The sequence below is a fragment of the Aquila chrysaetos genome, chromosome 4, assembly GCF_900496995.4.
Source record: "Aquila chrysaetos chrysaetos chromosome 4, bAquChr1.4, whole genome shotgun sequence".
NCBI classification, from domain to species: domain Eukaryota; kingdom Metazoa; phylum Chordata; class Aves; order Accipitriformes; family Accipitridae; genus Aquila; species Aquila chrysaetos.
Window position 1 is genome coordinate 72,433,803 of NC_044007.1, and position 27,970 is coordinate 72,461,772.

Consider the following 27,970-nt stretch of genomic DNA (forward strand, 5'->3'; position numbering starts at 1 on the left):
GGAGGTTGGGTTTTTTTCTTTTAGTAGTCGCTTAAAGCAGTTCTCTCACCTCTCTGAATTCAGCGTTGTATCAACTGTGTTTTATGCAGCATGTTTCTCGTTTGATTGCCCTTGGGTTTGCCCTCTGTTTTTCCTGTGTGTCTTTTCTACAGCATGTCATGGTATATTTCTCACATTTGGAGTTTCTCCTGAATATGCTTAATAGTCATGTTTGACTGGATAGTTAAAGACTGGAAGCAGTGTGTGCTGCTGCATTCAGAATACAGCATTACTAAAGCAAGATAGGAAATGTGCTTAACATATGCATCTCTCAACGCCCTGCCCTGCCTTAATTTTTCACTCTGAGGCTTTCCAAGGGAGAACATCCTGGGTTGCTTTTTCATGCATGCCATAACGGTATTCTTTAGCTGCTGCTACGTTGTAAATAAGTTTCAGAGCAAGCTGGGCATTCCTTTTTTCCTTCTTACCTGTGTTGTTTTGCACAAGGCTTTAGCAGTCAGATTGGGTTAAATAGGTGTTTGTGGGCTCGGCCTCAGTGAGAAAAGTCTTGTGATTTCACAGGGGGAAGGAGGGAAAAGACGACTGTTGCAGGATAGCACATATTGTGGAAAAATAGTGGCATACAGTTCAGTTTGAAATCCCTGAAGCTTTCAGTGCTAACGAGGTATGGATTAAGAGTTACAGCCAGTAAATTAGGATGTCACCATAATCTTGGAAATCCTCATTCAACTCCCTGCTTAGCCACAAAATTGCCTGCGCAACTAGAGATGAGTTCTTCTGCACTTGAGCTCCCCTCCTGTCATGTATGGAAGATCACCCTTCTCAGATACATTTAATAATAATATTAAAATAAGCGGGCAGAGACCGGGCAACGGCCAGCCTTTACAGCAAGGAGCTGCGGCTACACAAGCGCTGGGAAGGGTAGGCAAAATGCTCACGGTGAAGGAATGGTTGGAAACACACCACCTATCACCTAGAAAATGGGAGGAGGGAAGGGGGCTATAGGAGGCCCCGATAAACCAGCATACCATAAAACCACCCAGTTATCTTCTCTACCCCCCGCCACCCAAACAACTAGCTGAATACCAGTAGCTAAGCCATTTCCCAGTGGCAGTTCAGTCGTCTTCTGGGAAAAGCGAGCTGGGATGACATTGTCAAGGACTCAGAGACTCTTACAGCATCCTTTTGAGGGAACGGATAAGAAATGGTTTCTTCGCGGAAGACAACCATTTAACTCCATTTATTCCTCCAGGGCTGTGATCCTGCCCCTCTCTGACCCCACGTGACATATCCTGCTGCCCAGTATATCTGGAGGACTAACCGTGTTATCCTCTGCCCAATTCTATCTTTTGACACCAGTTCCATATTAAATCCCTGAGAAGTCCTGCCTTCTGGCCTTATTCTTAAGACTCCAATTTCTCATCTGTTGTTCTCTGTACTGTCATATTTCAACTTACAAGGCAGCCAGAGCAGGAAGTATATCTAGGTTCTGTAAGGCACAGCCTATATTCCTCGAGCTGTAAAGCAAGACAGGCTGATTTTCCTCATGTACAGCATAGATCTTCCTTTATTTCATGCTATCACAAAAAAGATGAGGATTTACTCCTCTGCTTTGTAAAAGGAAGAAGAAAGAACCAGACTCTGTCTTTTATGCACACGCTATTTGAAATGAAATGTTCTTTTAAAGGCACCCAAAATCTATGGTCTAACTCATTCTTTATGAAACTTCATGGGGCATCTTCATTATACAGTTAGGTGTAAAAGCATGAGAAAAATATTGGTGCACTGTAGGATCAGATCCAAAATTAACAAACTGTTGCTTGAAATATTTGTAACAGCTCTCTCGAAGCAGTAGGAATCTTTTCAATACCATATGCTACTAACATCAGGATGTGACAAGTTTATGAAGGCACCTCCTGCATGTAGTAGAAGAAGAAGCTGTTCCTTGTTAATTCCGAGAATGGAGTGAATGTTTGCAAGTGGAAAACATAAACTGGGACAGAAATTTTCTGTAGTTTTCTTTCTTTATGACAGCTAGACACCAACACAAGAGAGAGCCTTAGAAATGAATGATTCCAATGCTTATGATTTAAAAAATAAAACCAGGGGAAATTGTGCAATACATTTGAAAATATACTCTGGAAGATGGTCTCTGCACTGCTTCATTTCAGAATTATGCTGAAGAGCTGTTTATCGCATTCCTAGGGGGCAATACACCATCTCCCATAGCTACAGTCCTGACTTAGAGACTGAAAATTTGTAAGTTTATGGTGCCGATCACTGAGCCCTGCATGTGGTTTAGAGTTATAGAGCAGCAGGAAACTAACACGAGTGAGTTTGTTTATTTGGTGAAGATGCAAATAATTTATGTGCCATCCTGCTAGCTGGAAAATCGAACTAAAGTGTGCACGGGGATGCTGGAAGCTGAATCCGGGAGCACACTGCCGCAGACACGGCAGGTGAGAAACACGAGGAACCCACACACGACTGTGGGAACCTGTGGTTTGCACAGGGCATGCCATACGGTGTCTGTAGGTCTAGAGCAAACGAGTAGTGTTTCACAACACACCTTTCAAACTCTGCCACAGGGATCTGCCACCTTCTAGCTGACAGACTGCATATCACAGTTCCCACATAATTAAGCTCCAGGGGAGCACTAAACACTGTGAAGCAGCTGACATCTTTTCTTCTTTTTTTTTTTTTTTTTTTTTTTGCTTCCTTTTTTTGCATTTATTCCAGACTCTTCATTTGAGAGGGAGTGGTATAAAGCAGCAGTGAGGAGCTGCCAGAATACAAAAGACCAGCTCTCCCTGGCATTTAAAACCCCTCTGCAGCTTGCATGAGTCAGTGCCGATACACTGTGATTGAGCAGACTTGTTAGTATCACAAAGAGTCCCTTTTGCCAAACAGTTCATGGCCCAACTGATGGAGGAAAGATACTAGCAGGTTTCGGTTGCTATTTATATCCACTTTGGCTCTGGGCAAATCCTAATTATCCTTAGAATTAAGCACACACTCCTGAGCAAATGTACAGCTATCTCAGCAGGGCTTTTTCTTTTGGCGGGCGGTGTGTGTTGTGTTCTAGTAGTTTGTCTTCTACAAGTGGTGTTTGTATTCTCCACCTGTTACCCAAGCTTTCCTAAACCCTTGGGTCGATGTAAGTCTAGCAGGTTAGTGCAGGGAAGGAACCGAGATCCCGTTTCTCATAGATTTCTACTGCGGCTGATTTTTGCATTACTCCCGTCTGCAGGCAAGGGAAGGCCAAGCTCGTTTTTAAGATACTTTTTTGCAATGCAGTTTATGGAAGACAAACAGAGGTGACGTTACCACCGAGCTGTTCCGCACTGAACATTACGCGCTGTTTGTTGAGAAAAAAAGTGGTGGGAAAAGGTAGTTTGGAGATGCGGAGTTGTTTACAGAGAGCATACAAAATCCCATTCGCTTCTGCTTTATCAACCCCAAGGGAAGCTCTTGGCTGGCGGGAGGTATCTTCTATCAGCCAGGTTTGGGTTCTTGAGCAATTGATTCCCCTGCCTTGATTCTTAGTAAACAAAGGGACATTTACGCTGAACAAAGGGACGTTCAATCCTCTAGCCCCTTTCACAGGCGAACTTTCTTCACAAGCTTATACACATGTAAATTTTCAGGCCAGGTCGATAGCCATCTCTCTCTCTTTTTCCTCCCTGTCCTAGAAACAAGTACAGACCTATGATCATGTCGGTTTGCTTTAAGTATTGCAAATATGTGAGTAAGTGCAGGTTGCTTGTGCTATCTAGAGTTGCCTCAGGGGAAGGCCTGGACTGTGGTACCGAAAATGTCTCAGGACACGCAGGGGTACCGGTGTCATCCTGCAGCCCACGCTCTCTACATAGGTGCAAGCCACGGCTGCAAATGTAAACGAGACTGGGATCTATGCATTATTTATGGTAGAAAGGGTGCATAAGTGTTGTGACTCAGCGCTACTGTGTCTTAGCTACATTTTTGATGATTCTTTGCCTTTTTCGTTGTGCTGTCTCCTTTAAGGACAGATTCAAGCGTAAGGACTTGTCAACTTCAAAGTCCAGGTGCTTTTGCCATGTATGGCTAGAAAAAATTGGCTGTCTTTATGTGAGCTGGGTCTTTGGAGCTTTATTCACTTAAGGGGATCTGTATTCAAACCCTAATCAGGTCACGAACGAAAATAGAGTAGGTGAGGGTTTGACACTTGAGGATTTATAAACTTATGCGATCTTTCTTATAATAGGACTTAAACAAATCCTTCTGGATCCCCAGAGGAGTTCTTAGCTTTCACTATATGTTGACTTAAGTACCTTGAAAGGATCAGCTTTTCCAACGTTTTAACCTCTTTCCGTCGTGAATTAGATGCTATTTGCTTCCCTCCCTCCCTCCGCCCATCCTTATTCACAGCACAGAGCTACTGCACAATTCGACAGTCTTCGCACAGAGATCAGAACTGGAATTACGTGAGTATAACAGGTCACAGCTGAGGTGTTCAGGCTGTGGGGGAAGCTTGCACAGCTCCTTATGTACACGATGCCTTCCTTGCTAAAGCTGTTGCTGTTAGTCACCCACTTGGATGAGCAATAAACTCGCTGGCGAATTTCAGGCTAAGTGAAAAGAAGCAACCGCGCTGGGACTCTTGACTGGAACAGCAGCGAGCACAACATCACGTCAGTTATAATTGCTCATAAGAATGGAATTTAAAAATGGCTCAGCTTCAAACCCTCTGTGTTCAGTCACTACAGGGACACAGGTTTGCTCAACTTTAAAAGCGAGGCTGCAAGAAATGAAGGGTGTCAGAGGTATAAAAATACAAGATTTTGAATGTGTGTGGGCCAGGATGATCAATATATGATACATGGCAGCTCATTAGAAGTGTGTCAGCAATGATACCTCAAAGTCGGGGAAGGAGCTGAGGAAATGATGCGGCAGCCTTGCTGAGGTACAGAAGGGAGGGAGGATTTAGATAAACAGAATGTGGGAAAAGGGAAATCTTGAATTTCTTCCCTGGGATACTGGAGGCAAATGTGGCAGTTGTGTCACAAGACTGTGACAACGCATTGTGGGTATGTCAGCTATGTCTCCTAGCTGGCATGTCTGTAAGTGCTAGTACATGATTAGACAAGTACTGTTAATTGCGGTGACGTGCAGGAGCCCAGCCATAGGGCAGGAGACACATGGTACCAGGCCCTGTTCAGAGGGAGAAAAACAGAGTAGTCTGTTCCCAAGAGACCTAACCGCGATGCTTTTCTGCCTGAAAGGATACATTTGACATATTAAATCACCAAGGCAGGTTTACCTTGGCAGGGCGTTCTTCCCCATGATGTGTTGCTTAGCCTGTATTATCTAATGAGATCAGCCAACAATCGGTGTGGCTGACAAATGACAAAAAAGTTGATGAAGAGCTGAAAAATTTGGTACGCTTCAGGCCTCCTTAGCATTGCTGCGGAGCCAGAAAGAGCCAAGATAGAGAAGTATTTCCAGGCCGCTGCAGCGAGAACCATTGCTTCCTTACCTTTGAAGATCTCCAAACGTGTGAAAGCTGCGTTGCTCCCCCTTTCTTTCTGCAACTGGGAACTTTGTGAAATTGCTAAATAAGAGATATCATATGTTTCATATAAGCCTTCCAGACCCATGTCTTTCTCAGATGAGAACCTGACACCCTTCCTTGGCTGCAGTGATCAGATTCTTCATGCAGACTTTTTTGCTTATTCAAGATACTCCTGTTGCGAATCAGATGGGGTGAGAGCCGCAGCGATGCCCCTTGTGATGGAGGGGAGGCACAGAGGGCTCTAGCTCCCCGAGACGCTTGCTTGAGGTTTGAAGAACGCAGCCTGGCTCGCACCGTGCCCCGCTGGAGGCTCTCCAGCCCACGGTCCCAGCCAAAATTAGTTGTCTGTGCAGAAGCACAGAAGGCTGCAGCCAAAGTTGTGTCTTTCCCGTGTTCCCCCAGTGAAACCAATTCCCGTTTCGAGGTCCTGTTCCCCATCATCCTGGGGCTAACTCATCCTTCAGAAGAAAATAGGAGCTGCTGTTCACTAGGCAAATCCAGCCACCGGGGCTTACGAATTCATACGTGGAGTTGCTCCCACGGGCCAGAAAACGTTCCCACCCCTGCTGGAAAGCTCAGCAGGGTCTGATGTAGTATCCCTGGAGCATCCACTCCCTCTCTGAGGCTCCAAAGGGACCTGGCTGCTGGGACAGCAGCAGGGGTGATGGGTACTCAGGAGTCGACTGAAAAGCCGTCTGAAAACTGTCAGGATCAGCCTGGCAGCCCATAGGTAAGATCGCTTAGGCAGCTGTGGGCAAAATTTGGTATTACTTAGGTGTTTTTCTCCTCTTTTCATCTTTTGGTGAAACTAGTATTTTTTTAGCAGTCATCTCTGAAGAGAGCCTGTACAATGGCATTTCTGTCCAGGCATGTTTCTCGTCTCTAGTATGATAAAGTAATGCTTTATCTTTGTTTCTAACACCATCCAGAAAGTTAATGGCATATGAAATTGGAACATTAATAATTTTTCTTTTGCTCTGGGCCCAGTGCAGATAAGAAAAGAGAATGGCATTGTGTGGATGGATTATATGGATCGACCTTTAATTTTGTTTGTTTTGCAGTGTGGTAGCCGGAAAAGCCAGCTTGTTTCTCTTTGGATAGTTGTTAAATGAATCTGCTTTTGTATAAATGAAATTTCCAGGTCTTGCTGTGCCCTGAAACCTCTCCCTCTCAGAGCAGCAGCCTCTGGGTGAGGAGAGAATCTGCCTTAGTTAAGATCTGAGCAGCTCCGAGCTTCTGCCTCTGTCTTCTTACACGGCTCAGTGCTGTATTTTCTGTGGGTGACAGAGCCGCTGCCCAGCTCTCCATATATGTTCCCCACCACGTACCTCCTGCCAGCCTTGCCTAAAGTCCTGTGTTCCGCTGACGGAGGGCATCCTGCAGTGGAAACCCAAATCCTGGCCCTCGCACGTGCACTTGTCTTCAGATGAAGGCAAACCACCTGGGAATGATATCGTGAGAGTTGTGTACAAGTGTAAGCCTTGTTTTACGCTCACATCTTTTCAGTAAAGTTGAGGAAGTCCTTGTGCGGTTAGTGAGTGTGATTTGCGGAAGGCTTAGCCTTCCAATGCAGAGAAGGCAAAAGAAAGTGCTAATGGAGTCACAGAACTGAGAAGAAACCAAGGATCAGCTATTAGGGACTAATACAGTGAAGCCCTCTCAACCGGCTAATGAGGTCCATGGCTTATAGCGTTTAAGTAGGTGGAATTTTAATCATTTAATTCCTGGTCACAGCCCCTGCATTGCATCCTTGATCTCTGTATTCTCTTTTCTATTGTTGTGTTCAAGCGCATCTTAAAATGCAGCTCAATTAATTTGGTGAAAATTGGAATAAAGTAAAATTTATGATTTTAAAAAGTAGCCAATTTGACACATAATAAGCAGCTAGCTTGTCAGGCTTAACAATAAAATGTTGTTAAGACATCAGCACGGAAGAAGAGACTGTGTGTTAAGTTTCTGACAGCTGGATTCATGTTTACAGCTTTGAGAAACCCAACAGCTTTATAAAAAGCATTATAGTTTCTGTAGAACAAAGAAATATTACTTCAGTGCTCATCTACGCCAACAAAGAATGATTTTCAGTGCTTTCAATTCCTTAAAAACATTTTCTTTCCTTTCAAGGAAGCACTAGATTTTGCATAAACATTATGCTAGACAGAGCTACTAGAAGACCAGTAAAAAAAATAAGGTTTCTAGAGCTGAGCTAAATTTCTTGAAGTTATGAATTTATTAAAATATAGAAATTGCACTCCTGGTCCTGAAATTATTCACAGTGTGACGCTAATTCACTGAAAACCTTAGCTGCAAAACGTTCGGTGGCTGAGTTACAATGGTGGTGATGGTGTGATTATGTCCCACTTTTATTTGATTCCTTAATGCTTAGAGCATTTGCCCAGAACCGAGGAAACCTCTGGCTGAGGGAGATTAATCCCAAATACGTAAGAGCGCTACGTTGGGGTGGAGCTTCTCCAGTTCCTACTGCTGATCCTGTTCTCCCCTGAGTAAACTAGCTGTAAACTAGCTTCCTCTGTGTAACCTAGCCCCCAGGAGATGGACAAACCTGCTGGTGAGGTTCGGAGGGTCCCCTCTCTGCTGACGGTGGTTTTGGTATCAATATCCAAGGTGCAACAACTCTTAACAGGAAGGGTTACAGAAGCAACCATCACCTCAGGTACTTGCCTGGGCTGGAGTACACCCAGGACAAAGTTCACTTGCTGCCACGCTCCCAGTGGTTCCAGTTTAATTGTCCGTACGGTTAATTGTGTGTACAAACTGGAACAGTCTGTTCCCACCGTGGCTGATGCTCCGGTAAATAATGACCTGGGGAGTGGCCACGAGGGTTTTGTTCTCTCTGGCACAAGGGAGAAACGAATCTAAAACTGTCACGGCTTGGGCGATTTCCCCAAGCACTGAGCATCCCTGCTGGTATTTTGTAGTTCGTTGCTAAGGTGTAGAAGAAACTCAGCTTTGATTTTCTTTCTTTTTCTTATGAGTACCCTCAAATGAAATCTTATCAATTTGTGTTGAATGGAAGGCCTCGCGTCAAATTTACAGTATTTTTACATGCCTGTAAAATCCTTTGATTTGGATTTGATGGATTTGAAGGAATCTGTCTCATCCTTTTTGAAGAGGATGAGACTGACACATTTAACTCCGTTTGATCTGGACCGATGGCCTCAAATTATTATGGTTCAGATATTGAACACTGAAAAATCACTCTGTCGTAGGACCATATCAGTTCCCTTCTATCCATTTAGCAGAATGGAAATGCCAGAGCCTGCCAAGTCCATTACTGATTTGGAGATACTCTTGCGCCTTCAGCCAGTATTTTCTGTAGAGGGGTGCAGTGTTTTACACAGGAATTGTGGAACCCTGCATCTCAGTTGAAGAGTATAAACCAACACCTGCCCGCGTTGGTTGTTTTCTGGGTAATCAAGCAATTTTCATGTAAGTCATTTTGCAATACTAGTATTTTCAACTCTATATACAAATGGTATGTGAGAGACAGGACTGTAATTTAGCAGAGAGCAGTAGTGGGTGAGATTTTCTGTGAATTGCATGTACAGTGTGATTATATGTGGGGGATTCCATTTTTCAATTAATTTTTCAAAGACCGAATGAAAAGTTGGCATCGTTATTTTGATTAGAGTACATAAATATTTATTCTACTCCAATTAAAAGAACAACTCAACTACAGTATGCTTGCCTGGGTTGATTTTTGTTATTTCTGCTCAAATGCTTTCTGGAGGAACCGTAAATATCAATGTTCCTTTCTCTCTCCTCCGTTATCCCTATCCAATCTCTTCCTCACGCTATTGCTTTGCACATTGTACATTGTAGCTCATCATAGTGAATCTCAACTGTAAGAGGTGAAAAAGAAAAATTACGGTGCCTTTTAAATCTGGGCAGAGTAGGCATTTTGAGTATTGCAGTTTTCTGGGGAGCTTCCAGGAATATTTTTTTAATAAACAGTTTTATTCTCCTAAGTATATGGATGTTGTACTAAACTTTGACTCCTTCTTTTAACAGGCTGTGAAAGAAGAGACCTCTTTTGTAAATCCCAGTAAGACCTCCAGCCTGCAGGACCCTAATGTAAGGTCTGTTGCTTCTTGTCCGTAGGGAAAACATCAAATGAATGCATGATATAGTGAGGCATTTTCCAAACGTTATCTCAAACAGGTGCTACAGGTCAATTTGCTCATCCCCAAGCTGCTGTGTAAAGTTCACCAAGCGATGACCTGAGGAGAATGTGTCTGTCAGAAGGGTGCTTATTTTATACACCTATATCAGATATAGTTGAAGAATTAATAAAAGCTCAACTTTAAAAATCAGACCGAGTGTGTATATTTAAACAATTGATAAAAGGTCAAGGTAAAAAAATCAGGTCTGGTGACAAACTTAGAAAAGCGTATATAAAAATAAGTCAGTTTTCATAACTTTTGTATCAGAAACGTGCTAGGTGTCCAAACTGAATATACCCGTGTTTGTGTTTTTCTGATTTGTGCAAGGTTTTTTTTGCAGAAAAAAAGGCATTTGATAGCCAGCCTTCAGAAAAATGCCTCATTTGCAGGCAGTAGTAACTACTTTGGATTGTACTTTTAGTCTGTTGTTAGTGGATGGTAGTCTTTTTTGAGGTGGCCATTCTGAAGAGGCGTAGTAATTGTAAACATTATTTGAATGGCACAGTATGCTGTCTTTCAGCAGGTCATTAGAGAGGAGGTTACACCGTGGGTATTTGGAAATTGCCTGCCTCTATATGTGTGGTAGTGCCATCACTTTGGACATATTTAGTGTCCAAATCTAAGGGGGAAGTTTGATGAAAAAAATTGATGGGTTTAAAGCGTGGCAATCACACTGGCTGCTAATCAGCTAATTATGCTAGTGTATATGCTATATATATGTAATATACATATGTACTAGAGCACTAGTCATCTCACAATTTTATTTTATAGCTTTCTGGTGGTGACTCTTGCAACTGAAAGCAGACATTTAAGCATCTTACAGAAAAGTCTGGATGAGGGGGGTAATGAATTATGTCTGACAAATTAAATCATTTTGAACTCAAAAAGAAACAGTTATGGTTGTGAAAATTTGTCAACCCTTTTTTCAAATGTGTATCTTTCCTATATGGTGATAAATCAGCAATAGTCTTCAAAAAATATTTCATTTAAAATTTCCTTTCTGATTAGATTGGACTAGCAGAGCTGCTATGTTTGCTTAGTGAAAGCAGCTACCTTTTCTCCTGTGCCATTACCCTTTTTAGACCCCTACGAAACTTTCTTAGGACCACTGAGAAAATCCATCATGTATGTTACAGTGACCTCTTTCTTCATTTAATAGAAATGGGTTTCGTATACTGTCTTTGCCACAATACCCTTTGTTGGGTTGCTGTCACTTCCAGAAGCAGTTCAGGAGGACCTGGTTTGTAAAGCCCTGTGTGATTTGGAGCGTGGCTACACACTTGTTTTCCATACTGACCTTTGCTGAACTTCTGCATAATATCTGTAGGAAAGCCTTCCTATTTTACATGTTGTAATAGATTCTCTCCTGCTTCATCACGCTGAGCTGTAAATTAGTTGTGTGCTTTGTGAGGTGAAGTACTATTCAGCATGAGTTAGGATGGCAACCTGGCTGCAAAGCTAATTTTACTATTTTCTTTTGCACACATCCAAGCTTATAAACTCATAAAAGCCACTTTGGAGTTCTCAGTAAGCAGCAGTCCGGTGTATATTTGTCTAATATTTATTTTTATCTAGTTTATGTCAAGCATTGTTTCCTCTACAGTTAGTTGTGCCAAATGAAATGGTATTGTTTTATTGCTTTGTGTCTGTGTCCTGGAGGTGCAAATATACAAGTAATCAATGCTCAGGGCTAGACTAATTTTAACAGCCTGCGTTCAAAACTCAAAAAATAATGGAAAATAAATTCAGTGTCTAACCAATTCGCTTTCTCCTTCAAGTGGCTTCCCTTTCTGCAGGGACATATGCACCTTTGCAGATAGCCACTATGTGACCGATTTGCCAATGACATCCTCTATAACCTCTATTTTGTGGACTGGAATGGACATAAATGAGCCTTTGGTCTGCTAGGAATTGCATCCGGGCAGAGCCAAGGGTTAGTTCATACTGGTCAGACAAGTCACCTGGGAGTTCTTCTCTTCTTTAGTTGAGAAATAAACAAGTATCCTTTGTAAAAAAGCCCTCCCCGTGGAATATAGTTTTTATTCCTGCGAGTACCCATGCAGACATTCCTGTAGACAATACCTATGTGAATGTTTGAGGAATATTTGTTTGCTGAAATATCTTGCCGGTTGAAACCAGTATCTGTTGCAGCTATTTAACAATACTCCACTCTTTTCATGCAAGGGATTTATAGCAGGGACAGTGACTTTATTTATTTGATTACTGATGACTGTACAATGCACTAGCAAAACGTTCTGGTTTTTTCCAAACCCAAGACACTGGGAAATTTGTTCAGGCTAGCTAGTAAACAAACATATGCAGTTTTGATCATTAACTGAAGCATGAGTTGTTCATACAAATAGGGAAATAGAAGGTGAGGAAGGAGGGCAGTAGTACTTGTTTGATTAAAGAACTGTGCTCTCTTTGCTACCATTTTGTCTGCTCGTCCATTGCCACTCTGAAGATTACGCTTCTAATGAATTAACTTCTCGGCTATAGCCTGTAATCCCCCCGAGCAATTATTTTAGCATCTGCCACGGCAGACTCAATTTGGCTAACAATTGCTATAGCTCTTTGTAGCATTAGTTCTGGTTCAACTAGTAATTACTCATATGTATGTGTGGTATAGCCACTTTCGCTACGAGCAGGTCTCCAGTCATTTTGTTGGGCATGGCCTTGGAACGATGTTGTGCTTACGCAAAGTCGTCATGTTGATACACTTATCAACAGTTACAGTTTATTCACCTGTTTTCTGTGTCTGTTGGCAAACCGTGGATAGTTCTATATCTAAGTCATTTTAAATAGGGGGAAAAAACCCCCACAGCTGAAGCTGAAATTGCACTATTTTGTCAGCTTTCAGGAAGGGAAAGCTTGTGAAATTTGCTCTGTCATTTGGTGCACAGGCTGGAAGCGCAAGGTTGTCTCCTGATCTGCCTGTTAATAGCTAACCTGTGCACATCAGATTAAGCTGCAGGAGGATGTGGAACCACAGAAGAGTACAGTCCTCTCTCCTCCCTGCTTTTGGAGAGCATTGCTATATGTCTCTATAGCTTTCCCTCCTCTGGATAGGATTTTTTTTTTTTTTCTCCCAGACTGTTTCAAGTGCTGGTTCCCACATTCAGTGAAGAAAAAGCTGGTGACTCAATAACCCAATACGTGCTGCAGTGTCCTAACTTATACTCTCCTTAATCCTCAATTAAGACTGATATAGTGCACTACGAATTGGGACACAGTCATCCATTGCCCTCGCTGACCCTGCTGCTTTGCTGATAACCCCTAGCAGATCCGCAGGTCTGGCCAGTGGCGGTAGGGGAATTTGTACGGTTACCTCGGCTGGATCCATCCAGGCTGCAGATGGCAGAGCTTTCAGCTGAACAGAGTAAAACGAGAGCAACTAATGGGAGGGGAATTTCAAAAGTGGGTTAAATAGGAGAGTTTTCTTGATAAGACACAGGAATCCTAACCAGGAAGAGTTACACGTGTCTTTGTTACAGCTCTGGTGTAACAGACTTGAAAGCACACGCGTTTTCATCGACACCCAAGTAATACGTACAGAGAAGTACAGCCAAGCTATATAGCCGGGGCATAAGCATTTTGGACAAAGCAGAACATAATGTTGATTTATGGAAAAAGAAATACCTGAAAAAATGGGTTATTTATATATTTGCATTATTTTGCTTTTTATACTGCCCGTATCGAATCAAGAAGAGATACGGTTAGCTTGCAGTTACCACGTTACATAGTGAGGCATGCTTTGTTAAGGCATGTAGTAACAATGCGTTTGTGGGAACATCGGTCTAGTTTGGAATTTGCAATGCCAGTCATTTTGCAGTGATTTTTAACAGTATTTCTTTTGGGATGTAGGGCCCAAGTCTGCAAGGGAGGCAGCGATCATGTCAGTCCTTTTTATGACCAACAAGAAGAATTCATCTTCCACTAGAGCTAGAAAAGCCTTTCTAACAGAACATTTTCTTCTTTAGTGTTGTAAGAGAAGGACCTGTCATGGTGCCAAACGGGCCAGAAGGGGTTATGAGGAAGTAACAGCGGTTATTTCCCTGTCTTTTAGAAACTTCCTTACACCCAGGTATCTGACTCAGTGTCCAGATGGAGGTGTCAAGGGCAAAGTGTTCATGGAGAATTCGCTGATTAGATATCTAACTTAATTCAGGTTTGAGATTACTGCATGTTCTTGTATATAGTTTTGGTAAGGCGCGCATCACCTGCCTCCAACTGGGATTCTTTTAGCCTTGAGAGATCAGGGTTCAGGCTGTCTGCCAGAACATTTGTGTAATGAAGGAAGTATAAAATATTGTAGGAAATATAAAAATGAAAATTGTAGTCACCCGATTTCTTATCACCTCTGGTCACACCCTTCTCTTGATCAGAGGCCCACCCTGTCTAGTGATTAGGGATGCAGAGGTTTCTCTCCTGCAGCGTATCAAGCAAATGTGAATCACATAGTCATCTCTTTACCATTTTATAAACCTCACCCATTTCTTAGTAAAGGGATGAGCTGCTAGAAAGATAACCTCTTGAACTTTCTTTCCAGAAGTATACCACCTAATTGCCAGCCTGCTTCGTTTGTTAAATGTAATAAATACATGGCTAAGCACAGAACCCTATCAAGAGAATTCCTTCCATTATTCCTTTCCTTATTCAAAGCTTTGCCAGACAGAAGGACCATCTGTACAACTTCCCCGGTGCCTATACACTAACTTCTCCTGAAAACTCTTTGAAATATCTGTTTTCTTTCTGGCTATGACCACCTGGGTAAGCCTATAGCGTGTATATGTGTGTGCATGTGCACACAGATTCACACACACAGAGTTTGACTATATTTAACATAAAGGTCTACGCTTTCCTTATTTTGTTCTTTTCTTCAAATATGTCCGAATGTAATCCCCAGTATAACTCTGCTGTACCAGCTTCAGGAATTCCAGTAATTGAAGAATTAGACCAAAATAGTCCGGATGTCAGGAACTGCTAGTACTGCTAATGGAAAAATTAGGCAAAATACTGGCTGTCCTTGGGCATAGCCTGTTTGCCAAGCCAAACTTTCATCTTGGGACAAGTCAGACAGTGGAAGCGTTAGCAAAAATGCCTGAAGTTAAACAAAGTTTGGTAAGCAACTGAAGTCAAATTTGTAAGACAGAAATTATCTGGCAACAGGATTTGCTGATGATATACTTTTTTTCTTCGTGGTCACTTGGAGTTCAGGAAAGTTTAGACATGATACATGTCTGATTCAGGTGGTCTGGCTAAAGGTCTTCAAGAGCTGGTACATGTGAACACTAACACGTTCTTCATCTGCTGAATGTTAGTCTTCATTTTGTGAGTAGTTGTTTACCGTTACACACACAAGATTATGCAGATGTTAAAATAGATACACTATTTTGAGGTTATGTTTTGGAAAATTGAAATAGTAATTGACGTTGTTTCTGAGAAATTTTAGTTATTTATTGTAGAATTATAGAACTGTTGATTGGAGCAGACATCCGGAGGTCATCTAGTCCAGCCTCCTGCTCAAAGCAGAACTGTGACCAACACTAGATCAGGTCAGCCATGGCTTTGTCTAGCTGAATTTTGAAAACCTCCAAGGATGGAGATTATGCAGCCTCTCATGGAAAATACTGATCGAATGTGTAAACTCAAGTTCCTGCATTTCTGAGGCAGGTGCCCAAGTGTTGTTAGTCAAGAGCCCTCTTCAACTGAAGCCCGCAAGCTGGCTGGTCAGTTATTACTGTTCTTGTCGCTGTTGCCGCTCGCTGGCGTGCACCGTGTGGTACGTTTATGGACTGCAATATTTATTTTCCCTTATAACATGCTTTTGGATTGCTACCAGCTTTGGCATGCTTTACATCCCACATGGTTCAGGATTTGTCTGCGGATTTCTTTCTGTTTAGACCAACTGCTGCATCACCCTTTGTTGATCCTTGTTATCCAAATTATCTCATCTTTCATAGGATTGCAAATAGCAATATTCTTCTTATGTGGGAGTAGGTATAAGCACCAGCTGGTGCCTTGTGCATTCATTTATTCTAATTTTCTTTGTAAATCTTCCCATCCAAAACCAAATTACGCTATTACATTAAGACTAATTACATTAGAAGCTGCTCAACACGTAACGTAAAATTAAATGTTATCTCACAGAGCTTGATGATGCTGCACACCAGAAAAGAAGGGTGGAAAATATTAAATTATATCAAGTTATACAGGGTGCAGATGAATCAGGAGAAGTAATTGCAGGCACTTTTCTGAATGCCCACTGCAGAGTAAGCTTTGCTTATGCAGATTGTCAGAATGTGATTCCCCTGCTGTGGCTCATGCATCTGATGTACGCTAGGCTTTTGAGTTTGGCCGCCTTTCATTTTACGTGAATACGTCCTACACCTTTTCTGACCGAACTGATGATACTTCTTACATACAACTTTTGAGTATCATCAAGGGAGGAGTGTCACTCAAAGTGATGGCTGCATTCTTGTGTTTTTCCCTTTCCTTTCTCACCTGCACAGACTATATTAACATTTGAATTATCATCTCTTGGTATCTGAGCTAACATCCTGCTGACGTACCTGGTGCTGTGTGAATCTGAACCAGTTTTTTTCAGAGAACTTTGGCTTTCTGCAGGTGCTCTCGGGATATGACTGTATAAGCAGGGTGCAAAACGTACTGATGTTTGCCTTATGTGTACGCATTTTGGAGCTGAAACTAACACCTCGGTATCTGTTTTTATACACACACTTCTAGTGAATGTCAGGGCAGCTTTCCAACACCATATAGGTATGTGCACAGGGAGTTTGTTCTAGCTTATCCAACAATATGTACTCTGCACACTGATTTCTGTCAGTGGCACTGACTTGGGACTCTTTGGAATCATAAGACAACATTTTTTTAAGAAAAAAACCAACTTTCTCTTTTTGCAAGGAAAGCTAGGGTTCTGGGGTGGTAGTGGTGTTCTCAGAGAAGTGGAATTTATTGTACAGCTGCTTATCAGCTGCTCCAGACTTCAAGGCACATGAATTGATTTTTATTTAGAAATTTCAATTGATAGAGACGGCTGCAGCCCACAAAGCTCTCTTGGACACTGTATCTAACAGCAGTTCTTACAAAGACTGCAAACCGACACCAGGGCTTCAAGTCTGGGGCCTTAACCATGGACAGTTTCTAGGTAGGTAGTTTCTAAGCATCACAGAGCTGAAGTTTTGAACCAGCTGTCTAGCGAGAGCTGTGGTAAGAGATGTCCATGTTGACGTTTGGAGGCTAAGAATAGGCATGTCACCTGGATGATTATGGACAGCTTGTTTCCTCAAGTCAAAGACTTCGGTTCCCTAGAAAAATAGATATATACAAACGAACTTTCAGGCAGGTCAGAGTTGAAGCTGATCAAAAATTATATGCTTGGTTTTACCTGACATGAACTTCAGTGAATCCCAACAGGTTGTGTTTTCTTAGAATCAGAATGGACTTAACTCTATGAGGCAGAGGCTGAAGCATAACATTTAAATACCTCCTTCTAAATGTGTTGTGAAATATTCTAGAAAAACTAAAAACATTATCTATGTTGACTTCTTCCTAACAAATATTAATTGCTTTTAAAAAGCTGCTTTTTCATTCAATCTTCATCCTAAAAAATAAACATTCATTCTCCAACTGAAAAATTTCAACCAGTGTTTCCAAAACCAAAGTGAATATCTAAATACACATCAGCCTGACCTAAATCTAGTGGACAGGTTAATGGATCTGCTATTCTGGCTTTCTACAAGAACCTGACCCAGTAATTTCTGCATCAAAGTCATAACTTTAAGCTGAACTCTTGCATACCCTTTGCATGCCAGTCTGCATTAAAGATTGCAGATAGCACACCTAGATAAGTTCTTTGACTTCATTCTGAGTATTAAAGACCTCTTTGACCTGTTGCCTGAAGTCAGATGCTGATGAATTGCTTGTAAGTGTATTCTTAATCTCTGAGCTACAGAGAAAGCAGCAGTACTCAGAGCTTTCAGATGAGGTTAAGTTGATGAAATACCCGACTCAAGGTGCATTTCTTTGGCTGTGTCCCTTAAACTGTGCCTAGGCTCTTTGGAAACTGCAGCATTTATAATGGCTCTCCTGGTTGCTGTATGGAGAGGTAGGATTTGTAGCTCAGTTTGACCTTAGATACTGGGTGTTGACCTGCAACATTACCCTGAGCTGGGGGAAAAGAACAGTTTCTGTATCGTCATTATCTGTTGGGCCACAGGAGCATCACATTTTTGTCTAGACTGCAGATGCTTTTTCATTATAAGGACAAGGGAGGGGAGGGAATTTTTTCCTTTAGAAGAAACAGAAGTCAAGTGAGGAGGGTAAGGAAAGTCCACAAGCTGTTTTTGGATTAGGCTACTGTAGCAAGGAGCTTTGTTGTACATCTGCAATCTAACTTGGGGGGGGGGGAGGGGGTAAAAAGAAGAAAAAAACCTTTATTCATAAAGTTTGATGCTGGCTTTCAAATGTCCAAATAATGTTTTGGAGAGCTAACCTGTCTTCTGAGAAAAGCTACCTTATCAGAGTGAAAAAGCACATATTATTGTTTCTTAACTTCAGATGGCTGTAACTTTGGAAAAGAAATAAGTGTGAAACCCTTAGAGCACAGACTTAGAAAAGATTTGTGTGCTTGCTTAGCTTTTTAGGCTATGTCTTTGCTACACAAGAGAATGCATCTATCAAACATTTTTCCTCTTCTTTCCTTTGTTCCTTGCTTTTACTTCCCAAGATTTCACTACCACATTCCCACTCAAAGGGAGTTCTGAAGCCAAAAATCACCCAGTGGGTTTGTTTGGGTTTTTTTCCCATGAGTCAGCACCTGAAGGAAGGTCAGCCTTCATGCAGTATCCTTGTAAATCATGGGGCTTTTAGCCTTTACCTCTTGGCCTTAGCCTGGGAGGACGGCACAGCGATTGTTCCAGATGGCGAAACGGGCACAAACAAAAGCGAGGAGGAAAAAACCTGTTAAAGAGAAACGCAGAAAGCGGGTTCCCCCAGCAGACTTCGGTGGTTTTAAAATTCTGAACTGCATCCTCCGGGGAAAGAAAAGTTATTTTATCCCTTTCAGCTTACTGGGTGCACAGTAGTTCGCTCCCGCACGGCCCACTTGCCACGTTTCAAACAAAATACTGCGCAAACAAAAACAGACGTCTGCCCGGAGCCAGCTTAGCAGGGGATGAGGAAGGCATGTCAGTCTGTAGAAGCCACGGTACCCGAAGGGATGGTGCACAGCCCTGCAAACCAGTCTTCCCATTACAGCTGAGCCAGGACGGGGTGGGACACCCCGAGTCCCTCGTACATCGCGTCCCCGCGGAAGATTCAAGATAAATCGGAGCACACGTCTGTGGTCGCTCGGAATGTTCCCCAGCGCATGGGTTTTGTGAGCAGTTTGGGTTTCAGGAGCGCTGTTGGCTGCTACTCCGAGAAGAAAACTAATTTCTCGGTTTGGGGGGGCATCTGTAGAACTCGTTTATGTTTCTGGGCAGGCTTGTGAAGCTGGGTCAGTAGAGCGCGCTGGCTGCTGCTCAGGAGCGCGCTGGGGCTCTCGGTGCGCAGGCGGTTTCTGATGACCTGCCGCTGCCTGCTGACATTCGTGGTTGTTATTGTCATTCTCACCAGGAGGTGACAGATTTTTATGTAAGGTGCCAGGTCGTTAAGTAACTCTGTCTTGGTTCAGTACCTTCATTTTTATGCTGTAGTGGTTGGATACTGTTACTGGAAAAAGGTTTCTTATGAATTAATGACATTGAAACAGAGCCTTATAAAGGAACTCTAATACACTGAATGTTTTCTTTTTTTTTAAGTCTGAGTCCCGCTGATCCTTCAACACTTAGGGTTTTGTTCAAGCTATATGGTTTATATAGGACTATAAACTACGAATGGTGATATCTGCACATAATGACTCTATTTAAATAGCCAAAATAATTACAAGGCTTCTCTTCAAGAATCGTGTCTTTCCATACAAGATAATATATTCTGGCTGTAGAATTCAAAAGGTAACAATAGAAGTTCTTCTGCTTTATAGTTGCTTCTTTTTCAGGAGTATCAACAAGATCTTTTTTAAGAGTTTGTGTGATATTAAAAGCCTGCCATTTTTAAAACACAGGTCAGGCTCTGAGTTGATCAAGCTGAGCGCTTCTTGCATCTGGTTGCTGTTGTGAGAGTAGCAACAGTTTTGAGCATGTTCAGACTAAGGAAGGGTGTTTGCAGACGAAACAGGAGCTGTCACGGATTTTTTTTAGGCTGGTGTGGAAAAAGCTAACCTAGCAAGGTTTTAGCGAGGGCAAAAATGCAGCTCTGCAGTTGGTAGGACTGGTCTAACATTTCATTTTGTGCTTATGGTAGACTGGATTCAGTCAGCCTCTACGGGTGGAGGCATTGCCACTGCTCCTTTGCATTCAGAAGTAGCTTCAATTTACACCCTAGCTAACCTGCAGCTTCTTGCAATGTGCAATTAAATGGTGCTTGTGTCTTTCCCGGAGGCCTGATAAACAGTGGGAGAAGGACAGTCACTGCATCCAGCCTCTAATAAAAATGATGGTAAAATTTTATAATAAAGGGAAAGAGATTTTTGCTCTTAAATTTGTATTGCTTTTGCAAAATAAGCGAGTGGGATACTTTACTGGCATGATACAAAATACAAGTAAAGTTTATCTGAGCAGTCACAATCACTGAAATAAGAACAGGCGTGTCTAGTGTTACTGTGTCTTGGCTTTTTATTTTTTATTGTTCATTTGAAAATTTGCAACATTCAAAGGAAAACAGTAAGTTTTTCATCTATTTGTTGGATTAGAGAATAGGTCCTGTTTGGTTCTCAAACACTTTTAATCACAGTTGAGTGAAATTTTTCATGTGAAACTTTTTTTGAGATTAATTCAGACTTAGAACTTTAAAACATTTCATATATACAAATCAGTTTCATAACTTGCTTTGAAATCATTATAAACTGCTTTAGTTACAAAATTGCACAATATCTTTTCAAACAAAAATTTGATTTTGGCAACTGAAATAGCTCCGTCGAAAGTCCCACATCCTCCCCTTTTTTTAAAAATTGCAAACCCTGAGAATCAAAAGGAGACATATAGACTTTGTAAAATGAAACTTTTTAAAGGAACTGAAATTGTAATTTCAAATTTTCCTTTGTGTGAAAATATCTGACTTACTTTCATTACAGATTGTAATGTTGTCTTGAGAAATGTGAAGTAGCCATGAACTGGAAATAGATTTGTTACCAGCTTTGCTGTTCCACACTGCTGTTGCCTGAGCCCCTTGACCTTGACAGTATGAGTGCATCGTTTGTTATCATTTTGAGGAACTTGTTTGTTATCATTTTGAGGAATTTTTCAACTCACCTGTAGTTTATACCACTATTTTTGTTCCTGCTTTCACTGGGTTGATGAAAATATTTAAAACTTGTAAGCACCCTCTTATAAAGGTATTGGAGAATTGTGAGGACTACTCTTTCAGAGCAAGAATTTCAGCTAATGTATTTCAGAGCTGAAAATAGTGGCATTGCACACATTCATACCCCTTGAGGATCCGACCATCAGATCCAGCTGTTAAATGGGTCTTAACATATTTATCCTGCTTATGTCAGAACTTGAACTGAAAATTAGTTTGGGTAAATTGAACTCGTAATTTGTCTTAGCTGTTGAAAGCTACCTTTGGTTGAGCAAAAGTTGTCTAAGAAAGGAATAGCTAGAGCAGTCGTCCACTCTGAAGCCCGACTTGATGAAAATGACATTGGGGGCTTCCACCATGATGTTGATTCACAGATTTCCAGGTCAGACATAGTGACTTCAAGATTAAAACAAGGTGGTTTGGGCTTTTTTCTTCTCTTATCTTCCCCTTATTTGCCAGCCTAACAAACTCAGCAAAAGGTCTGAAAATCTGGCTGGATTGTTCTGCATTAATCTCATTGCGTATCTGAGATATAAATGACTGACCCTGAAACTGGAATTTGGGAAGGGGCAAATATGAGTCTTGCTGCTATCTGTACTGAATTCTTGAAATTAATGGGATCAAAAAGCAGGGAAAAAATTGACAAAAGTTGTTCCATGAGAAGTGGAACTAGTAGAGTCGCGTTTATGATTTATGTATGTCCTTTGTACTCTTATGCTTCCCATTGCTCCATCTTATGCTCTGTGACCTCCCCAAAGACTAAAAAACACATAGGAAAACTGAAGATATAATCTGAAGGCTGTACCATCCCAGTGGGCTCTGTTGTAGCTGGACAGCAGGTTCAGAAGTTATCAAAGAGAATTAATGAAGCTTAAAACCCGCAGGGGCATCAGAGGGAACCACAATTGTGACGATTCAATATGCTTCTCTTATTATGGCTTTAGAAGGCTAATACGATGCAAGTAAACTCGAAAAATTCAATCTAAATTTATAATATTAGAGACAATATTGTGCCACTTCTGTCAGTTGTGGAATGTAGCTCAGTGCATGAAGCAGTCCCACCAGCAATCAGCAGGGCTGCGTAAGTACTAACTTAGTATCTGATTTCAGATTAGATGGCAGAATACCATTTCACAAACTGATTAATCAAGACTTTCAAATTACTCTTTTAATGTTTGGAATATTTATTATGTTTACAGAGTTTGCAATACACATATGGTGTATTTAATCATAATGTGTTGCTTCAAATAAAAGTAGTATTTGTGATGATTCATGTGTTTTCATGCCACTCAGGCTCATGGTTGCAATGGTTTCCTCCCAACATCATGAAGATCTTGTATTTAGTATTTATGCTATTTGTATTCAAGCCTTAGTTAGCTCTACTGATAAATGGTTAAAGAGAAGATCCTTTTATCTGGGTCTCCTTATTCCCATTTCTATCCTCTGCTGGAGCTCTGCAGATGTATTTCACATTCATGAGCATCTGAAACACATCTGAGTTTTGCCTTTTCTCTAACAAGTATCCTTTCCTTGGATCAAATCCATTAGTTATTTCCCTTGTGCTGCTCTTTCAAACGCTGAAGGATAATGTTTAATTTCAGGTAAAAACTATTTTAAGCAGAACAGGTTTCACAATTTATCAAATAGGTTTTTTTAAAGGTATTTTTTGTAAAAAATATTTCTGACATGACTGAATTGCTGAGCTGTTATTAAAATACTGTATTTTGGAAACAGTGACATTTCCACACGGTCTCTTACATAGGCTCTGTATTTGTAATCAGTTGCTGCTTTTATAAATGGTAAGCAATGCACAGGAGGGTGAGTTCTCACATCCTTTTCTGTTCATGCACACTGGTCTGTGAACTATAAATGGAACAAAAGGATGAACTTCAATGGGCACTTGCCACTTTGCAAGATAAATACGTGTTGATGAGTTAGAACTTTGTTGATATGCCTGGAGTAGACTGTGCCACATATATTTTTCTTGTTATTTTTAGAAGTCCAGCTCCAGTGCGACCTGAAACTACGCCGTCAACTGGCCCTACAGAAAAGCAAGAGATTAAAGTTTCTCGTGTGAGGAAGTTAACGAGGCAGTACAGTTTGTGAGTAACGTATAGCATTATCCTTATGGTTTTGCCTACCGCAGCTGAAAATGCAGGGGGATGCTAATTATTGCTCTAGCTGTGCCTTCTGAAAGGCATGAGTGCAATTACATGATAATGATCTTATACTGATACCGTTCCTTTCATCGCCGAGAATCTTCAAGCTTTTAATACGAAATGAATTTGCCGTCCCTATGCAGTTGCTAACCCTCAGATTGCAAGCCCCTCTGCCTTTTTCTGAGCTTATAGGTTAGGAATTAAAAACCTCTTTTCCACATGAAATGTCAAAGACCTGGTGTGAGCTGGAGCAAGCTGCTCTCTATCTGCTTAATTACAACCCCATTTGCAAAATGAAGAAAACAGTCCTTAGCTGTAGGGTGGTCAAGCTGTGCTGTCAGCCATTCCCTCTCAGGAATTGCACCCTCTCTCTCTGATTTTGTCACATGCAGAAATTGCTGAGCCTGCTACAGCTACAGCCAGCAAAGTTAAGTCTCAGTCCCGGCAAGAGTGATCTGTGCCTATAGGGCTCTGGCATCCCACTTACGCATAATTCATCCGATCTGAGAGTCTCTAGAGATGTGAGGTGCTGAAGAGATGTGGAAATCAGTTTGTTGGTTTGTCCTTTATATGAAAGGACAGACAAGGCCACCAGAAACTAGGGGGAAAAATGGACAACGTCAGCATAAACTTATTAGTACAAGAACACCAATGCCATAATGAAGAAAAAAATAGGTATGCTTTTTACGCGGAATGGCAACTGTTAGTGCCTCCAGCAATTTAACATTCTAGTGTCACTAAATATATAGCAACATTAGCAAAAGTTTTCCTTCTCTCCAAAAGCGTTTTAATAAATATTAATAGGTAGTTATTTTCTGTCTCGCTGTTAAGAACACTGGCTTTTGTTATGGAAAAAAAAGTAACAATCTACATCATCAAAACTGAAAAAATATTTAGGAGAAGAAACAGAAGAATCAATCAAATTGTAACTAGGAGGAAAATGAGCAATTAGCCAAACTGGTATTTGTCCAAGAGACCAAGGCTGACGTATGGAACGCACAGCCACAGCGTGGTCGGCAGGCCACATAACACGCTCTCTTTTGCTACGATACATCAACCAGTATGGATTGAAAATGAGATAGGAGATGGGAATTGACAACTCAAGCTGGGAGGACAACCCAGCTTCCCTTACCGCTTGCTAATCCTGAAGGCAATGTGTGACAGGGAACTTGGCAGCATTTGGTAGGAGCAGTTTCCCAAGGCCTGAATGAAGTCTCCTCACTCACTCTGCCCAGCACAGCTCAGACAGCAGTGGGCTTTTCTGGAACGAGACACCACTTCTAATACCTCTTTTTCTACAAGCCAGGGGAAGGAAATCTCCTACATATTTCAAGATGCATCTGATTTTTCTGATTTTTATATAATGCAGGGACTTGTAGGTAGCAGTCAGCAAAGGAAAAGGTTGTGTCACTGAGAGGACCGATTACTTGATGCGCTTCGTATGGCAGGTAGCGAACGGGATGCGGTGGCTGATTCTATTCTTTGAGCACACCAATGTGTAAGGACAGGCAAGAAATTCACGTCCTATTGCAGGTCTAGTTACAGGCTTTGTACACACACTTGGAAAAGTTTTCGATTTAAGTTGTAACCTAAACAGGTTGTTAAACTTGGTCCTCAAACACTGCTACATGGCAAACAAAGAGAATAAGGTTATGCTGTGTAGACAATTTTGCTGTAAAGGATACCTTGGTGATGTTATGTATGCAGAAGCAGAAAATTTCCCGTGGGAAGTAAGGTAGTAGGATAAGTTGGTATTGAAGACAGCAAGGCTGGTGAGAAATGAGTTTTTAAGAGTCTGGGTGAAAAAAATTGCTCTAGGGTAGGTTAGGGCTGGAGAGGGTGTATTTACCAATAAATAGAAGGTGACGACCAAAGGAGAGGTATAGGTAACAGGACATAGAATAATGAAAATAGGTATCTCAAGGGGGCATCCCTGAAGTAATAGCAAAATCATCTATTACTAGATCATTCTTGTCTGAGAAAGTGTTTAGCCAACTTGTTCTCAAAGGGCAAAGAGAAAATCTTTGGGACGGAGACCAAGCACCTCCCTTTTCTGTACGTGAACAGTCAACCAGTCCCCCAGCGCTGCTGAGCACCTGCAGAACCCGTGGCCCGAGAACAGCACTGAGGAGAGGAGGAGAGGGTAAATGAAAATGATAAGAGGTTGTCCTAGAGAGAAGGGCAAGGATGGCAGGGGCCATTGGGAGTAACGGTACCACAGAGAATTCAGTAGCGTCTGGGAAGAGCAGAACTTGGGAAGGCAAGAGCTGAAGTGACAAACAGTGCGGTGGGAGGCAAGTGGAATGGAAAGGAGACTAGAGGCAGGGTCACGCGGTGGAAAAGGCAATGGTGTTATTACACACGTAGAGAGAAGCAACGTTTAAACAGTATGTTTTAAAAAAAAAATATATTTATGTATTCAGGAGTGGATTCTCAGGTTTTGATCGGTGAGTTTTTGAGGAACCACTTTTGAGTATGTCTTGCCCCCGTGTGGATTTTCAGTTGTCCAGTGTTAGGCATGAGGAACGGCGCATAAACACTTCTAACCACAGGTGTCACCTATGCTATGGCCGTGTGTAGGGTCAAAGACTCCCTAGTTAAAAATACGGGCTGTGATTTTGTAAATTTTTTTTTGTAGACCCAAATTCTATCCACTTTAAATTATCTTGTGTCTGGAATGCAAATATGGGAAATGCAAAGAAATAGTGAAGGAGTATTGTGAAAGGAATCCAGTGAAGAAGGCGGATTCTCAGTCTTCTAGCTAGCGTGCTACTAGCTTGATGACTGATAAGACTGGACCCTAACCCTTAGCTTTGGTTCACAGACACTAAGGAGCCTTTCTGAACTGGCAAGTTCTTGACAATTTTCTGCTTCCCTGTATGCAACAGAGCAGCTTTACCCAGCAAGGATGTGGAGGGTGCCAGTGTATTCCTTCTGAGAGTGGGGAGCAAGGTCTGAGAAAATGTCAGCTGCGTGTTTCTGAAAGAGATATTAACTAGGTCAACAGCCCAACTCTGGCTTGCTGCATTAATAAAACATCTATTGAACAGGTCCAAAAGATTTTGCATTTTCTTTCCACCATAAAACCAGGGTATTGTACATGCTCTGGTGCTGAATTCTCTCCTAGCCCAGAAGAAATAAAAAAAATGAAGGATGGAAAAGATAACAGTAATCACCATAGCTTTATATCATAATAAAAAAACATTGTTATCACCCAAACAACCCACCATAAGGCTGTGTACCCCATATGTCATGTAGTTTTGAAGTACTGTGTCGCCCAGGCATGCTGCCTTCAAGTAGCACTAAACCAAGTACAGTTCTGTTCTGGAAGTGTCTGTCAAACTGACATGGCAGGCTTCTGTGCACTGTGACTACCTAATTGGTAGTTAAAATTGGTGCCATTTTATGAGCAGAAATAATTTCTCTCATGATTTTTCCCCGTGCTTTAAACTGTCAAGCTGTAGTCTCTCCTTTTCAGACATCATCCCCAGTAATAAAGGTTCTGTAGGCCAAATTGTGACTCTGTTTACCTCCATGCAATTGAATTAGCAGTTGGAAACATCCTGACTCAGGGCTGACTGATCCCAATGATTTGTAGTCAATGGGGCTCTACAAAAGTAAATGAAGGTATAATATTCTCTACTGGCTTTCATTTAGCGATGACAGTAGGTGAGAGGGAAAGAGCTCAGCTTGACGTCCTAGAGCCCAAGGGAAGCATGCAACCTGGTTTTAAATAAAATGTTTTCTCTGTAGATGGAATAAATGGGACAGGAAAAAGATACCCTCTCAAGAATGTTTCTAAAGAGCTCCTTTTTGGAGTCAAAGTCCTTTAAAAACAGTTTGAAAACAATAGCACAGACTAGCTGCACAATGGGTGTCAAATCTCCTGCGGTCTAAAGCCAGTAAAGCAGTCAGTCCCACGGATGGATCTAACCAGATCTGTTCTTATCAATACTGTCAACCTCCACAGAAAAGAATAAACGTTAAAGTAGAGTAATATCAAATAAGTTCATTTATTCATATATACATACTCCACAGAAACACTACTTGCACATCATACCCATAAGATTTCCATTTGCAGATGAGACTTACCTAGCCAATCCACTTTTGAGTAATCTTTAAAGCTTAAAAAAATCTAATTTACTTGAAAAGTTAGCTGCATTACAGATGGAAGAGTAAACAGAACTTCACTCCAAAGCACTACAGCTGACATACAGGTTACCAGTGCCTCCTCCAGCACAAATACGGTCAAAGGCCGGTGACTTTTTCTGGTGAGAAGATCTGTCTGCTTTTATCAACTGCAGTGATGAAGATGACCTTCCTCCAGCACTGGCAGCAGCAGCAGCGGCATCAACACCTGTGTCTTCAGCATCTCCCGGGTCACAGAAAACGTGCACACCACAGACGTCGGAAGGACAAACACAGGTTTCACCTGGTGGCAAGGTAATACGCAAAGAGAGGAGCTTATGTCAGCTGGGAGAGTTGCAGATAACACGTTTTCCTTAGATGGAGTAACTCTACGTTTAGGAGTAGTTTTTAATGCAGAGTTGTAGTAGTATGCTTAACCTGTTGTGTAAGGAAATATTTAGAGCCTGCTCCAAGACCCAGCTAAAATCAGTAATAGTTTTTCATCAACATTAGGAGGCAGTGGATTGGGA

General features: G+C 41.7%; 1 protein-coding gene across 2 annotated transcripts in view; it reads left to right on the forward strand.

Moving 5' to 3' along the window:
- EPB41L4B (erythrocyte membrane protein band 4.1 like 4B) overlaps window positions 1-27,970 on the forward strand; it is a 177,952-nt gene that overhangs the window by 118,814 nt on the left and 31,168 nt on the right. For both annotated transcript variants that reach the window (XM_030011373.2, XM_030011375.2), the window contains exons 19-21: window positions 9,581-9,648; window positions 23,151-23,255; window positions 27,617-27,755. In XM_030011373.2, the coding sequence (XP_029867233.1) occupies window positions 9,581-9,648; window positions 23,151-23,255; window positions 27,617-27,755 (312 nt within the window). The remainder of the gene's footprint in view (window positions 1-9,580; window positions 9,649-23,150; window positions 23,256-27,616; window positions 27,756-27,970) is intronic.